Here is a 17,322-nt window from a genome sequence, read left to right as displayed (position 1 = left end):
AAATTGGGGAGAAAAGAGTCTTCTTTTATAAGAGACCTTGTCAGGTCTGTGCTCAGTTAAACAGTTAAAGAAGTATTCACCTAAAAATGGAAAAATTACTTTCACTCATTTACTCACCCTTAGGTCACACTTTATATTAGGTGGCCTTAACCACTATGTAATAACATTAAATACATACAACACTATGTATTTACTGTGTTACTACATGTAGTTCTGCAAAATGCCCACATTTGCTGTTACTGGGGTTGAGGTACGGTTGGGTCTAGGAGTAAGGGTAGTGTTAGGATAAGGATTAGGGGTTCGAGTTAGGTTTTGGGCTAAGGGTTGGGTTAGGGGTAAAGTTAACAGTGTAACTACAAATGTAATTAAATGTACTTTAAATGTAATTACAATGCAACAACATGTATGTGCATAATAAGTACATTGTATCAAATGGTTAAGTACATAGTAGTTAAGGCCACCTAATATAAATTGGGTCCCACCCGAATGTTGTTCAAAACCCATATTCTGTTAACATAAAAATAGGTATTTTAAGCAACTGTATTCCTTAGAATAACAGTTTATAGTGAGCAAGAGCAGTCAAGCTTCAAAAAGGACAAATCCTATAAAGCTCTATTAAAGGTTCAGTATAAAGACATTCATCATCAGTGATGAAAAGAAATTCAAATTATTCGTCTTTTATTTGAGACAGCACAAAAAAGAATGAAAAGATGACTGAAACAGTACAAGTGTTTGTCTTGTACTGTGTGCACTTAAAAAAAAACATCTTTATCGCATTTAAAGCCTTTATTCAGAAAATGATTGCATTCAGCGCCTTTATTATTTTAAAGGACCAAGGAGAACCATTACAATTGTGACCTCAACATCCACAACCCCCCACCCTCAAAATAGTTTGGTTCCCCCCCAGTGTTCAAGACATGGTAAAGGCCTTGCAGTCCAAGATGCACTCCAAACTTTCCAAACAGTTCAAGATTACTTAGATCGCAAAGTATGAGGAAATTATACAAAAATACAAAATAAGTAAATACAGAAGCACTCTCGTTGTGAAATAAAGAGGACCCAGGGCTGAACTTGCATTTCAGAGCATCTTTAAAGGAAACACCTTGGCGTTATACTGTATCTTTAATGCATCCTTTGTTAAAGTTCAAATAATAAGGAAACAGGTCATGTAAATAAGTGCAAATACCAAAACTGGCATATCTCTGTGTGGTCAGCGACTCTTCTATGAGTCGCGTGAAGAGACCCGATCTAAGGGGAGAGATTGAAACTGCACCTGGCTGATGCACACTCTGGCACGTGGACAGTCGTCCATCGTGCACGCTTGCTGCAGCTATATTATAATTTCATGGCTCGCGACGTACTGTAGTGGGTCATAATACATTTGTGTTGCGGTGTCTTATCGTGAAGAAAATCGTTGATGCGTAGCTCTATTAAGAAGAAAGTGTTTGTTTTTGTGAGTTAAAAATGGATTGAAGTGAACAAAAAGATGAGAGAGGGTAGTCTTCGCCCATTAAACACTGCAACAAAATATGATTTTGATTTGTTTTTGTTTAGTCTTGATTTCCAATATAAATATCTAAAATTCCTTTAAAACAATGTACATTTACTTTAGGAGCTATACTGCAGAAGAAAAATGTGTTATCTAAGAATGTTGAATATAATATTTAATATTTTAAAATATTTAAAAATCTTTAATCCAAGATACGTTTACCTGAGAAGCAACATATAAGATATTTAGACTTGCTTTTAGAGAATATAACTTGATATGACAAAAGAATATAAGTATATTTATAAAGAATATAAGTATATTTTGACTTTCCTGCACTGGCAGAAGTGTGAACAAGTGAAAAAATACACATTTACAAAACATACTTGTATTCCTAGGCCAACGTATATTCTCTGAATATCTAAATATCTCTATAAATTCTCAAAATTTCTTATATTGCTTCTTAAGCTAACATATCTTGTTTTTTTTTTAGATATTTAAAAATGGAACACAAGACAAATCCTTTGATATCAATAGGATTTTTTTGCGCAAATGTAATAAAAAGTATTGTTTTCCAATTCAATGAATGTCATTTAGAGGTATTTTTTACATGTTGATTTTGTCATCTTTATTGTTGGTAAGCACATTTAATACAGCCTTTTAAGTCAAGGCACAAGCTAAATAGTCGGTTAAGAGCTAATGATTAATCATTGAATAATTGCCAGAATAATCATTCTAATAATCATTAGACTAGTCGATTGTCTAAATAACCATTAGTTGCAGCTCTTTCCAATAGCTCATGTGGCCTAAGCGATGTCAGCTGAAAAGGAAAGTTATTTCAGAGGAAGAGCACATCATTGCATTTTGATTAAAGATCACACAAAAAAAAAGTCTTATTCGGAATTACACAAGACAAGGAATATGCCTTAAGAAAGTAAATGGTGTCCATTTTTATGTCATGTTGGCTTTAAAGACAAAAAACTATTTGACATAGGCCATGTCATGAGAGCTAGACTTCATGGAAGAGGAACACACTGACACTGTGCTGATCGAAAGCATGCTAAACTGAATGGTGGGTGTATTTTGATGATACTAGGCTTGCTACAAGAAAACCTTTATAATGTCAAATATATTTGCTCCTCATGTTTGTTTGCTCTTTAAAGTCTAAGTAAACACGGCAGCCAACTGATAAAGAGAAATGACCAGGCTTTTGCTGTTACCCTCTTCAAGATTTAGGCATTTTGTCTGGAATCATCTCATTGTAATGATGCTAAATGTGTCTGGACAATTTGTTGAACCTGTCTGCTAGTCCAACAATATCATATAAACAGCACAAAGTGCCAGAAAATGAAAAGATGAGTATAAACTGAAAACCTGTATCTATGATATACCATATGTAAACATCCCTTCTTCACTTCAGATTAGACAGTCAAATATTTAATGCAGTAAAGACCATATATTTTCACAGTGCATGTATATGAACTGATAAATACTGCCAAAAATTTAGACTGATGTCTATTAAATATTCTCTACTCAGCCAACACTGGGAGCTTTGATGAGTGATTCCTTTTTTTCCTTTTTTTTTTTCAGATATTCTCATACTTTATCACCAGAGTTCTTTACTTTACACATGGGGATTGAAACTGAAGTGCCATTTTTAGAAACATGAAGATATTAGCTTGCAAAAATCCAATATGAGTAAAAAATATACTTAAACTAAAAAAATGGTGTCAGTGTCCTTCACCAAGTCATATTGCCTACTCTTCTCACATACACACAGGAATCAAATTGAGTTTTTGTGTGTGATCATACAGAGAGTGCTGCCAAAAGTAATTATACTCTCACAGGATAATTGTAGTGACATGAATCCTAATTTCAAACTCTCTTTCTGCCCTTCACCCAATCTCTCACTCTCTCCTTTCAACCGATGTGTGAGATTGAAGCCTTTCCAGCCAGTCAAGCAGGACCAGAGTCCTTGATGGATTTTGACTGGTGCACATAGAGAACGTAGCACTATTGAATGCGAGGTGATGGTAAACTGCTCACAAAAGTTGTCCAACAGAGTTAAGAGATGGTTCATGCCAGGGCCTGAGTAGCTTAGTGTAATGTTTAATGTGTTGGTTCATGTATTCCATGTCTTTTATTTTGAAAAGTTTAGTTCCTATATCCATAGTCATGTGATTCCTGTTTCCCTCCATGTTCATGTGTCTTGTTTTCATTGGTTTATTGTCTTGTTACTAATTATCAGTTCTAGTTTGTCATTGGTTTAAGTTCATTAGTCTTGTTATCTTGTTTATAGTTCTGTCTGTTCATAGGTTGTCTTGTTACCCATGTCTGTGTATTTAAGCCCTCATGTTTTCCATTGTCCCTTGTCAAGTATTGAATGTGTAACGTAGTCCATAGTCAAGTCAAGTCAAGTCAAGTCAAGTCAAGTCAAGTCAAGTCATGTTATGTTAGTCAAGCCCAGTCTCGTTTATGTCAAGTCTAGTTTATGTCTAGTTCATGTTTTCATGTTGGATTTACGTTTTTTGGTTTGCACTATTGTAAATAAAACTGCACTTGGGTTCTTCATTTCATCGTCATCGTTTTCGTTATTTGCCAGCGCCAGCACAACGTTATACTCAGCGAGTATTGATACTGACTACCACCACTGGAGTCGCGAGTTAGAATCCAGGGCATGCTGAGTGAATCCAGCCAGGTCTCCTAAACAACCAAATTAGCCCGGTTCATAGGGAGGGCAAAGTCACATGGGGTAACCTCCTCGTGGTCGTGATTAGGGGTTCTCACTCTCAGTGGGGCGGTGGAAAGTTGTGCGTGGATCGCGGAGAGTAGTGTGAGCCTCCACATGCTGGGAGTCTCTGCAGTGTCATGCACAACGAGCCACGTGATAAGATGCATGGACTGACTGTCTCAGAAGCGGAGGATACTGAGCCTTTGCTTCACCACCCAGATTGAGGTGCATAACCACACCACAACGAGGACCTACTAAGTAGTGGGAATTGGGTATTCCAAATTGGGAGAAAAAAAAAGAGATGGTTCATGCCAACCTTTCCACCACATCTGGACAAGCACCAATATAAAGCTGCAAAACACTGATGTGAATGAACGTGATTCATACTAGCAAATTTTGTGTACAAGGCAAAACCAATCCCAGTACTCCCGTGTAAATAATAATTGAAATCAACTAATGATGAAAACACTCACATCCTCTCTCAGCTGCCACATCTGCATGTTGCAATTCAGCAGAGGTTTGGAAACTACGATTTAAGTGTGAACCCAACACGTGGCGTGCAAGCCAGCCTCACACCAAACAAGGACAAGGCTCATATATATGGAAATATTGTGCCTTTTTTCACCCTCTCTGTTGTCCTTCTCTCTATGGTAGCTGTATGTACAGTGTGATGGACTAAGGAAGAAGCTGTGAGGTTAGATAGGGTGAAGAATTCTCACATTAGAGTCACTTTGCATTCTACTACAGTTAAAGACCCCAAAAATGATTCAACGAGAATGTTTTATGTTTCTTGATTTGAGGTATTTTCTATTAAACAAACTTTACAAGAGGTTGAAAGTTCTTCAGCTAAAACTCCAGGAAGCATTTCTGAAAGTATTAGCACATGTGAGCTCCGGTTTCCAGGTAAAATGTCCACAAAGTGAGTTGTAAAGCAAGTTGTTTTTATTTGTAAATTATGTAATACATTGCAGGGGAATGCATACTTTTCACTCTATCCCTACACTCAAACCTCAACCCTAAACCTGTCAGTGGAGTAAAATTGGAACCTCTAAATAGTGCATGTCATTTATTACGCAAATGTGACTACTTTCTGGTTTTGATGCGGCATGAAAACCTGTCTCTAATGCTGCTGCACAATCACACACGCACAGTTGCGCCACAGGTAAAGACTTTAAATTGATGCAAAGATGTCTAATGGGAAATGACACTCGTCAGTAATTAGGAAGAATGGGGTCGATGTTATGTTGAAAAAGAAAGCTGGGGCAGGACATACAGTATTAAAGGGCTCGTAGCCTTTTTTTTGTTTTTTTTAAACAGCCAGTAGCATTGTAGACAATAAGGACAACTTGACAGCATATACCATATAAAAAAGCAATGACGACACTTTCAAAATGAATAAATTCCAGGCACATATATATATATGTGTGTGTGTATATATATATATATATATATATATATATATATATATATATACACACACACACACACATTTATTTATATATATATATATATATATATATATATATACACACACACATTTATATATATATACTGTGTCCCATTCACCCATTCACACTCCCACTCATACACCAATGGCGGCAGATACTAAGAGGTATCATTTCTCTCATAACCACGAACATCTCTGTCCCATTATCACTGCCAAACAATATACCACACACAGATTCCATTACACCTCCTCCATTACAGCTGTGTTTTCCACTGAAACATGCCATTGAGTGTTCCTGAGGCTGTGATGTGTTTGCATATACTGCAGTGTTGGGTCCCAGCAGTGCTGACTGTAGTGACTGCCTGCTTCCTCACAGCCTCACCCCCTCCCCGTCTGTTTCCTCTGCTGCCAGTGTGTGTGTTAATGACAAGTGCTGAAAGCCAGACTATCAGTGAAAGTGTGTCTATGTGTCAATATGTTTGATAAACACAAAAATACATATGCGCTCACACACTTTCCCTTCACTCTCCCACAGAGGAAGTGTGTGGAGAAGAGGAAATATGACCACTGGCCTTTTGGAGTTGATCATCCTCTTACACTTCTCCCCTCACATCCTCTTGGCCTTCCCATTCACACATTCTCCCTTGAGTTCCTCTGTCTTCCTTAAGTTTAACGACAGACGATCAGGAGAAGGTCAGGTGCCCTTATTGCTCCATAATCGCTCAATATACAAAACTAAAGTACAAACCAACTTAATGGTTCCCACATCTCTTGCCTAATAAAATTTCCACAATTTTTCAAAATACTTTTTTCAGTCATTCATTGTTACTGAATAAGGATTTTTAAAAGATTGTACTAACAAAGAGCAATTTCTTGCCGTTTAATATTTTTCAGGTAAGCCAGAAAAATGTGTATTCACTATATATACTGTATTTCCAAGGCATTTAAAGATTTTATTAATTATCATGATTTTCAAGGCCTCAAAATCACAATTTTCTTATTTCCTGATATTTCCAGGTTATCCATAAACCCTAAGACTTGTAGACATATCCTAAGTGGTTATGTTTTTCACAGGATAGAAGATTTGATAGCTATACAGAAACACTTTGACAAGGGTCTAACACACTGATTTGAGAAGTTTATGTTTCCACATTTATTGACAGTAAAATATGCAGTGATTCATTCTTATCATGGCTGACATTTATTCAAAATGACGCATTAACTCAGATTTGGAGGCAATAAATCTTTGACATTTAAGCACTGATGGGAAACACAAATCTACTGTCTTTTAATACACACTAAAAGCATAGCACAAATAAACTGTCCCACATGATTTACATGCAGTGTTTGGAATTAAATACAGTGCTTCACTTTGTAAAAAGCCTAATAACTGCAGCGGGATCTAATCCCACATGCACATAAAGTGGGATAATGTGTCTATAACAGGTCTTTTTCTCTGGGGAAACACCTGCTAAACGGAGATGACAAATTCCCTTTAAGGCGAAAGCTGTGTCACTAACAGTAAAGCATAGTTCAAGCTACTAACAGGCAGTGTAAAGGGACAGTAGGACAAATTAGAAACGATTCTTAAACCATATTCTACAAAATACAAATGTCAACAAATAAATACACCAGTCTGAATCAGAGAGCTGGAGCCAGTCTCCCAGCATGAGTGGGCTAGAAACAACTCAATCTTTAGGAAGGGCAAGAGTAATTGTTCCTCAAAAAACAGATTGCGCTCATACAACAAACACTGTGAACTAATGTCCAATTTCCCCTTTTACTGTATACGTGTTTGGTACTGGCTAATATGGATTAGTGTAGCAGAGTCATACAGGGCCGTCAGAGCCACAACTTAATCTGCTGCTTATAGCAGGACCTTTCTAGACATCACAGCTCTCCTTTGGTAAAGTGTTTGAATGTCCAAATAAGGAAGGAGTCACTTCGACTACCAGCAAATCGCATGGGAATGTTCTTCAATGAAAACTTTTGGTAATTTTAGCACAAACTTTTGTTTTCATGAACAGCATACCTTACAGGGATAGTTCACCCAAAAATTTTATTTCTGTTGTGATTTAAATAATGACAGAACTTTCATTTTTGTGTGAGCTATCCCTTTAATGTCCTTAAAACAAATGCAGTTAAATGGGGCAAATATGAAACCAATACTCTGTATTATGTGAAAGCCATGGATAAATGTATTGTGCCTTTATAAAGGAGTCGGTCAGCCTTGTAGACTAGGAGTCTAATCAACATTTAGATTGTTGTGATTGGCTTGCGTTAACTATGTTTTCCGACCCTTGCTGTGTTGACATAAAAATCTAGAACAATCTTGCGGGAAAGCATTATTATGATGTAATTTGCTGCCCTGGTTTATTTTGGCTCTGGGTCCTGCAGTATCCTCTCAATCTGACTTTCACACTGGGCAACAAATACCAGCCTTCTTTGTGCTTACACAGACAGAACATTTAAGTACACACAGTACTTGTTGAAAGTAAGATTTGGCATGCTCAAAAAAACACACAAAATATACCTGTGCAAAAACGTATTCAGAGAAGTGTGTGTGTGTGTGTGTGTACAGAACACTATGGTAAACACAGAAATCATTTAATGAGAAAAACATTTAATGAGTGCTGCATAGATTGCAGTATGGAGACAGCTCAACAAATGAAAGCATCCAAACAAACCTTTGATATCTTATTCATGCAAACACACAAGAGTATTAAAGAAAGTAGCAGGACAGAGACAAACAGAAATAATAACTTAAGGGGGTGCTTCATTACAACACTACAAAGTATGAAAACATTCTTCTCCTATGAGGGAGGATTAGTAAACCCAGGGCCGTTTCTGAGCATATGGGGGTCCTAAGCAAAATCCTATGTAGAGGCCCCCTGCAATCTCCCTTCCCTCTCTGGCCACATGGGTCCCACTTTTCCTGTCTAATTGAGCCATAACAGATGCCTTAGCTTTACTTGCAGCTTTTAGTATATTTAAAGACAGAAGACTTAGGATATCATTTGCTGTGGTTTTCTGTTGTTGTTGTTGTTGGTTATTTTGTTGGTTTTTTGCGCTTGACAGACCTGAGTCACTATTCACTTATATTAAATCTAGTAGCCTAAACCATGTGAAGACTTTTTTTAAAGTCACCCATTGTCTTCCACAGAAAAAGAAAGTCAAACGGGATTGGAGTGGCATTAGAGTGGGTAAATAATGACAGAATTTAAGACTTCTTTGCATGTGTGAACATGAGTCACACACACACACACAGGAAAAAATAGGAATGTTGATGAATCCCCTTTATCTTCCAGGTCTCATTGTCCCAACAGTACAGACATGAAACTGAACTTTTCCACTTCCTGTCACACCATACATACTCAGTGTTGAAAAGAGACCTTTGAAGCCACGGATGAATGAGTCTAACAAGAAAAGTAGATACAGGGGGAGCAGGCTGTCAGCTAGTTCCTCAGGGAAGGACTTAAGCATGGGTGTGCAACACAAGCAGTGCATAAGCCCTTCAGCTCCACAATAAGAGGTCACACACTGACAAAGTCTGGGAGGACACAGTTCCAATGCCCTGAGGTCAGACTATCTTTCAAAGTAGAGGCATCCAAAGTTTTTCCAACATAAAAGGACAAGTTCGGCCCATACACTAACCATTTGGGGGGGTAGATAAATGAATCCCTAGTAAAGTTCACTGAGAGAAAGGACTTCTTCAGGAAGGAACACAAATGGGTGGATAAGGTGGATCTGGAATCCTGTGAAGATAGATGGACAGAGAAACCATTTAAGTTCTCACTTGAACTTGTGCCATTCTGAGCCATCTTCTCTCATACGAGGAAAGTCATACGGGTTTGGAACATTGTGAAGGTGAGTAAATTATGACAGAATTTACATTTTTGGTTGAATTATTCCTTTAAAGGGCAATATTACATTTAATCTTTTTAAGGACATGTTTTCTAACCTTGTTTTCTAACCTGTTACCCAAACAATTATGGCTGTTGCCCATGAAATCAAATGTACATCAAATACACAAGCATCTGGCTGCAGATCTCTGAAAAAGCCACCCCAAATGGATGCATGAACCGCTGCAGTGAAATGAGATGGCTGGACACGTGCAGTACAGACAGCTGTAGTGCATTTCTTATTTCTGTTAGATGAAAAACATTTATACCAACTTAGTAAGTTTGAGAGGTCTAAAAGTGACTATATATCGCTCCCATTATAATGAATGAAGCTGCGCAAGTCATTTACATTTAGTCATTTAGCAGACACATTTATCCAAAATGACTTACAAATTAGGAAGACAAAAAAGGAATTCTTACCTTGACTGCAGGTCATACAGGTCATGTTAACTCACAGCCTTATTTAAAGCATCCGGTAATGAAACTGGAAATGCTTTAGTGTCAGCAACATTGTAATTCCTTTGTTGTTGTCTACATCCTTGAAATATACTGAAACTCTCTGTTGCCTATAGGCTATATTCAGTGCTGACTTTAGTAAATAATCACACACTTTCAATCTCACAGGCACCTGCCAGATCTCACATAAAATTCGGCAAGTGTGTGCCGATTTTACTTTAGCCGAAATCGGTATACGTTGACCGAATTTGAAAACACTGCCTCCAGAGGCTAAAGCAGTAAGTGTTTCAGAGCATATAAACAAGTGTGACATCCATTTATATCCAGGAGAGGTCACCAGAAGCCAGTTGTAAAAAGAACATTGCAATGTTTATTTAATTTAATCTACAGCCCAGCCAAAACCCAAATCTAACCATAACCATTAGTAGAGACAAAATGCAATGTTAGGGATAAAAATGCAACCTCCTTATCACACTTGTGATTGTTTATACAAAAGTGATTACTTCCACATTTGAATAGGGATTGAATTGTGGTCTCCCATGCAACTGACGCAAAGTGCTAGTTGTGCCACGAGGATAAGTAATTGCTGTTGAGCTGCTCCAAATATGTCCGATGGGAGATAGGGCATGTCAGTGAGTCGGCATACTGTTGTCGATCCTAGGGTACCGGAACTTTCGGAAACAGCATGCCAACTTCCTGTGTGATCATTTTGCAGCTTGCACGGTGGTAAACCCTCAAAGGCATTTAGACTGTCACTCCGGCTGTGTGGCCGCCTGAACTCAAAGGCTTCATTTAGAAACTCGTTTGCATTAAATTTCTATGAGGCTTAATTTTCTCTCTCATTTAGTTTACATACATAATTAGTCAGTGAGCTCTGGAAGTCTCCTTATGAGTGTGTGTATAATATATGCACAGGAGAAAGTAGTTGAATGCCACCATGCCAAAAATGCCACCAAAATGGACAAAAATGTCCTAGAGTGCATTATGTTTTTTTATCCATTACCTAACATACCTTGATATATTGCAAAATATTATATTCAAGATCTAGTTTTGGGTACAATGCTTCTGCATATACCGTAGTGAACTTTGATATTTGCATTTTCTGTCTCAGTGGTGAGTGCAGTTGAATATATAGCAAATATGGTTTTTGATGAAAAAATAAGTCAGCACTGAATATAGCCTATAGGCTACAGAGTGTTTCAGAATATTTCAAGGATGTAGACAATAACAAAGGAATTACAACGTTATTGACCCTAAAGCATTTCCAGTTTCATTACCGGATGCTTTAAATAAGGCTGTGAGTTAACATGACCTGTATGACCTGCAGTCAAGGTAAGAAGTTTGACCTCTCAAACTTACTAAGTTGGTATAAATGTTTTTCATCTACCAGAAATAAGAAATGCTCTACAGTTGTCTGTACTGCATGTGTCCAGCCATCTTGCTTCACTGCAGCGGTTCATGCGTCCATTTGCGGTTGCTTTTTCAGAGATCTGCAGCAAGTTAATTGACACAATTTACTGTAGGTATTTGACATAAATGGATGGCAGACTGTTTTTTTTTTTAAGGTTAGAAAACATGTCCTTAAAACGATTAAATGTAATATTGCCCTTTAAAGGAATAATTCACCCAAAAATTTAAATTCTGTCATAATTTACTCACCTTCACAATGTTCCAAACCCGTATGACTTTCCTCGTATGAGAGAGGATGGCTCAGAATGGCACAAGTTCAAAGGAGAACTTAAATAGCTTTTACCATTAAAAAACACAAGTTCTGTGAACGTACTACTCATAACGTTCATGAATGCCGTGTCGGCTACTTGATAAGCTACATAAGCACCTGCATAGGGCCCCGTGACCACCAGGGGGCCCACTACCACTGGTTTAGTGTAGCCAAACAATTATTTGCACTGAGTGTTAATAGCACACTGGCCACACAGACCGTCTATATGAATGCCAACAGTCCAATGGAATCTGTCAAATCTATGGGAAAAAACATATTTAATTTTTATAGAAAAGGTATAGAGACATAACTGTGCGTACATTTGACACCTGTACATCACATGGTACATGGTGTAGTGATGCCAATATGTGTACATAGCATCTTCCATACCTAAATTTGAATAAAAGATTTCACTAAAGCTTTTTCACAAAAAATTGTTCACTAAAATGAATGGAAATAAAGAAAGAAAAATAATTAACTAATGAATGAACTAAAATCATATGCCTTCAGAAGACTTGGAATGTGAGTCATATGCCACATGGATACTTTTGGCTCTTTTTTCAGCTTCAAAGTGAGACACTGCCAACTGCCATATTATTGAAAAGATGACCCACGATATTCATAAAACATTATCCTTCTGTGTCCTGCACAAGATAGAAAGTCATACAGTTTTGGAAAGACATGAGGTGGAGAAAATTATGACAGAATTTTCTTTTTTGATTGACCAACCCCTTTAATCAAAAGTTAATTTCTTACACATTCACCGAAGTGAATGTGTTTCATGGATATGTTTTAAGACTGCACAACTTAAGTCCACCTCCATTCACACCATATGTGTGAGGGGATTGATTTGTGAGCATGAATAAGTTAAGTGTGTGTGTGTGTGTGTGTGTGTGTGTGTGTGTGTGTGTGTGTGTGTGTGTGTGTGTATGTGTGAGCGTGTATTTATCACTTTGTGGGGACCAAATGTCCCCATAAGGATAGTAAAACCCGAAATTTTTGACCTTGTGGGGACATTTTGTCAGTCCCCATGAGGAAAACAGCTTATAAATCATACTAAATTATGTTTTTTGAAAATGTAAAAATGCAGAAAGTTTTCTGTGAGGGTTAGGTTTAGGGGTAGGGTTAGGTTTAGGGGATAGAATATAAAGTTTGTACAGTATAAAAACCATTATGTCTATGGAAAGTCCCCATAAAACATGGAAACACAACATGTGTGTGTGTGTGTGTGTGTGTGTGTGTGTGTGTGTGTGTGTGTGTGTGTGTGTGTGATATCTGGCTTGCCATTATATTATTCTGTGTTTGTGGTGTGGTTGGACTAGGCTGGAGTTCAGTGCTGAAATATGAACCCAAGGGAGAGTGAAAACTGGAATGGCAAATGGGCACAGGCTTTATGCCTTGTGCTTCAGTATGTTTTGTGTGTGTCTGTGAGAGAGAGAGAATGAGAGAGAGATGGTTATGATTCTATGACCAAGGTAAATACACTGCTGCACACACACACACATTACACAAATCCCATTAACTTTTATTGTGTATCAACCAAACCATCTTGTTTTTTCACTGCCATCAGCTCAACATAGCAAACTTCTTCTTAATCACTAGTTTTGTCTTTTTTCCAGTAAAAATATCTAAACATTTAAAAATAAAAACATATTTACATGAGTAGCAAAATCACATAATAAAATGTGTTTTATTATATATCTTAAATTAAGTTTTAATTACCCCACTGACATTTTTTTCAATCATAAAGTTTAAATGGTGCATAAATCTATATAAACTTTAGCTAAAGATATATGATCTGAAAACAAGTTTTATAATCTTACATATATTTACTTCTCAAGTTAATGTACACTGTTTTAAGGATGTTTAGGTATTTTTTCTGGAAAACAGGACATAATTACTGATTAAGAAAAATACTTTTTGCAGTAAAAGCATTCAATCAAAGCCAACACATTCATTAGTGCAAACCGAAAGCATGCTGTCCTGTACAAACTTCTCAAAACGTAAACCTGTATTCAGATATGACAGACGACAGCCTCTACAACACATATCCTGACAGCATAAGCTTGAATATCCTGCTTCAGGAGAGAAGATGATCTTCCATCTCAAATAAACCTGACAGTCCTCCCATATTACTGTCTGACCTCAAAATCGCTCTACAGATTTTCTTTATACTTCCAGCAGTCACAGTGGGTCTCTGTATTTAACAGATATAAGAAATTATCCTATTAGACTCTCTGTGTAACACATGCCTCTTATGGTCTACATAGAAATACAGAATCACTAACCCTACCTGTTTTTCCTCTGATGACATCTAGCCTCTCCATAATAATATCCATAGATGGAGGGAAAGTTGGGTAGATAGAGAGAAAGAGAGAAAAAGAGAGACAGAGCGACTAACTGAACAGACCTCTAGAGTTACCAAAACCTGAGGTGGGAGTAAAGTCCTAACTGACAGAGGGAGGGAAGGAAAGAGAGAGAGAGAGGATCCATGAGCGCTCAATGTTTTAGGTACTCCCCCTCCCCACACTATTGTCAACGAAGCACTGCTTTTTTCTTCCCATGCTCATTACTGCCTTCCTGTTCTGCTGGAGGTGACAGCCAACCAGCCAATGAGATGTCTGTAAACACTTACAGGCAATCACAGCAGACCACAAAGTCCATCAGGACACACAGACACAGTGCTTCAACAGCTACTGAACATTAACCAACCACTCAAGCAAACCATTCAACCCAATAAATAAGCAAGTTTGTATACAAAACACTTAAAGGTGACAAAGAAAATGGGATGGTTCATGTTCTGTCATTTATACTCTCATGTCGATGACTTTCTGCCTTCCGTGAATCACAAAGGGAGATTTTAGATAGAAAGCAAGGGACTGACACCTCAGTCACGATAATCACATTATTCTGAAAAAAGATGCAATGAAAGTTAATGTTGACTGAAAATAACATACTCCTAGAGCTGGGCAATATATAGAATTTTCACAATACAATCACAATGTTTTTGCTGATGATACAAAATTAAGCAATATTGAGAATATTGCGATAATTTTTATTAGCTTTCTTATAGAGCATTAAGTTTCATAAAGAGCACATCAGTAGATTAATTTCATGATCCTGCAGGACTGCACAATTAATCAAAATAACATCAAAATGGTGATATGGTCATATGTGATTATTAAGCTGCAAAAAGCTGTGATTAAAGACATAAACATGGTCTGTGTGCATGCGCAGGGCTGATTTATTTTTAGCGCTTTTAGAACAGTTCACATGAATTGTGAAAGAAAAGTAGGTTCAAGCATTTGTGCAATTCCAAACATTAGTAACCGCTACAAGTTATTATCCAAATCTACAAAAGGTGGAGTTGACAGCATTTCACCAGATGTGGAACATTGTAAACTACAAACTGCAATTTCAGTGTCAAAATAAAAGCTCCAGGTGAGGGTGAAGTAAATAGGACAGAAATATTTTACTTTTGTATAAAACAAATCTAATCCACAAAACAATTATTATAATTCAGTATTAAATTATAATAACAAACTTGAAGAAATAAAGGTAAATCATGCAAATAATGATACTATCCATCCATCCATCCATCGTCAACCGTTTATCCTGCGTACAGGGTCGCGGGGGGCTGGAGCCTATCCCAGCTAACATTGGGTGAAAGGCGGGGGACACCCTGGACAGGTCGCCAGTCCATCGCAGGGCCACACATAGACAGACATACACTCACACTCACCTCCACATCCACACCTAGGGCAATTTTTTGGAGACACCAGTTAACCTAGCCTGCATATCTTTTGGATGGTGGGAGGAAGCCGGAGTACCCGGAGAGAACCCACGCAGACACGGGGAGAACATGCAAACTCCACACAGAAAGGCCGGGGCAACCAGGGTTTGAACCCACGACCTTCTTGCTGTGAGGCGACAGTGCTAACCGCTGCACCACCGTGCCGCCCATAATGATACTATGTATTATTGTATTTAAAATATACATTTAAAAGTGTGCATCAATAAAAATGATTACATCTCATTCTCCCTTTAGTTTCTTTAGTGCAAAAACTCTGGAGAAACATGCTTTTAATATATAATATATCAAGGTGACAAAGAAAAAATATATATATATATATATATATGTGTGTGTGTGTGTGTGTATATATATATAATGCCTTTAAATGTTACTTAAAATAAGAGGGCAAATGCCATATACTGACATATTTTCCTGAAATCATGTGGAATGTCAGTGCATTTACAACACACAACATGATATAATACTGGCATTATATGATTGCTCTCTGACCAACAGCTGTGGATATATGTCCAAGCTGCTTGAGACATCTAAGGTCAAAGACACACAGATTAGGACATTCACACGAGATATATCAATGTTTTGGTAAAAAACAATCTGAGCTGATAAATCAGTGCTGAGCAGAAACATTTTACACAACTATACACTATACAGGTTTCAGTGTGTGGATGTGAAATAACTAAAGCACACTGAGAGTTTTCACACACTTCTGTAAAAATACCAGACATCTTTCTTTCTGAATAAAGATAATTTCTGTTTAATTTCTTTAAGATCACTTATATGCAACTATATGAGGTAACATCAATGAAGACATCTCAGAGGTTGACATAGGAACACTGATGAAGTGTGGGAAAGCACACACACAGACATGCACTTGGACTTACAGGCAGCATCGAACAGGCTTTCAATTGACTGGCATTACCACCTGTTTGCTGCCATGACAACAAATGTCGGTCCCACTCAGCAACACACAGCTCTCTCTTTCTCTTTCTCACACTGTTCATGTCGGGGTACGGCCCTTCTCTCCAAGCATGACATCAGAGTGGGAGAGAAAAATATGAATGAAAACAATGTGTGTATAGAAAGGAATGTGTGCATAGACTGGTGTGTGCTCCAGACACCATACAAACACACACATGTATCACAGATTGTTTGAAAAATACTACACAGTTTGCAGTTCAAATTCACACACTATAGTAAAGATCCCCACAGGTCATTGCACGAGGATTAAAACGTATCTGTTAATGAATAGATTCAGAAATAATAATCCGAAAAATCTGTTTCAGAAATAGAATCGGAATCAGTAAAAAAGAATCAGAAGAATCAGAATACAAAATGGAATCAGAATCAACAAAATCAGAATAATAAAATAGAATCAGAATCAGTAATAGATTCAGTAGAATCTCAATCAGATTCAGAAATAGAATCAGAAATAAGAATCAGTAGAATACGAATCAGAAATAGAATCAGAACCAGTCAAATCAGAAAACAATTTAATCAGTAATAAAATCAGTAGCGTCCAACCAAGAAAACAGTCAACCAATGTTTTCTTGAACAATGTTAACAGTCCTGAAAGACATAGACATGTATGCTTTATTCAGCTCTATTAAAATATCAATAAGCTCCATATATGCACAGCTGGTCAGCTCTGTTCCCTGGAGTAGGTCTACGTGTGTGCTTTTGTGTGAATTTTGTATAAGATTGTTGTAAGATTTTATGTGTAGAGTATCAAGCTTTATCTGCATTCTTATGTCCAAGATGTTGTCGAG

The 17,322-nt window shown here is 37.4% G+C and overlaps 1 protein-coding gene across 2 annotated transcripts in view; it reads right to left on the bottom strand.

The window, feature by feature from the left end:
* The window catches only part of LOC127644028 (NHS-like protein 2), a 113,967-nt gene that overhangs the window by 18,120 nt on the left and 78,525 nt on the right, over window positions 1-17,322 (bottom strand). The window contains exon 1 of one of the 2 annotated variants that reach the window (XM_052127040.1): window positions 14,036-14,407. The exons of the other annotated variant lie outside the window; for it this stretch is intronic. Within the exon in view, the coding sequence (XP_051983000.1) occupies window positions 14,036-14,081 (46 nt within the window). The 5' untranslated portion in view covers window positions 14,082-14,407. Of the gene's footprint in view, window positions 1-14,035; window positions 14,408-17,322 lie in introns of those variants that run through there. 2 annotated transcript variants of the gene reach the window in all.

This window comes from Xyrauchen texanus, chromosome 1 (genome assembly GCF_025860055.1).
Source record: "Xyrauchen texanus isolate HMW12.3.18 chromosome 1, RBS_HiC_50CHRs, whole genome shotgun sequence".
Classification (NCBI taxonomy): domain Eukaryota; kingdom Metazoa; phylum Chordata; class Actinopteri; order Cypriniformes; family Catostomidae; genus Xyrauchen; species Xyrauchen texanus.
This window is presented reverse-complemented; position numbering and strand designations above follow the sequence as displayed.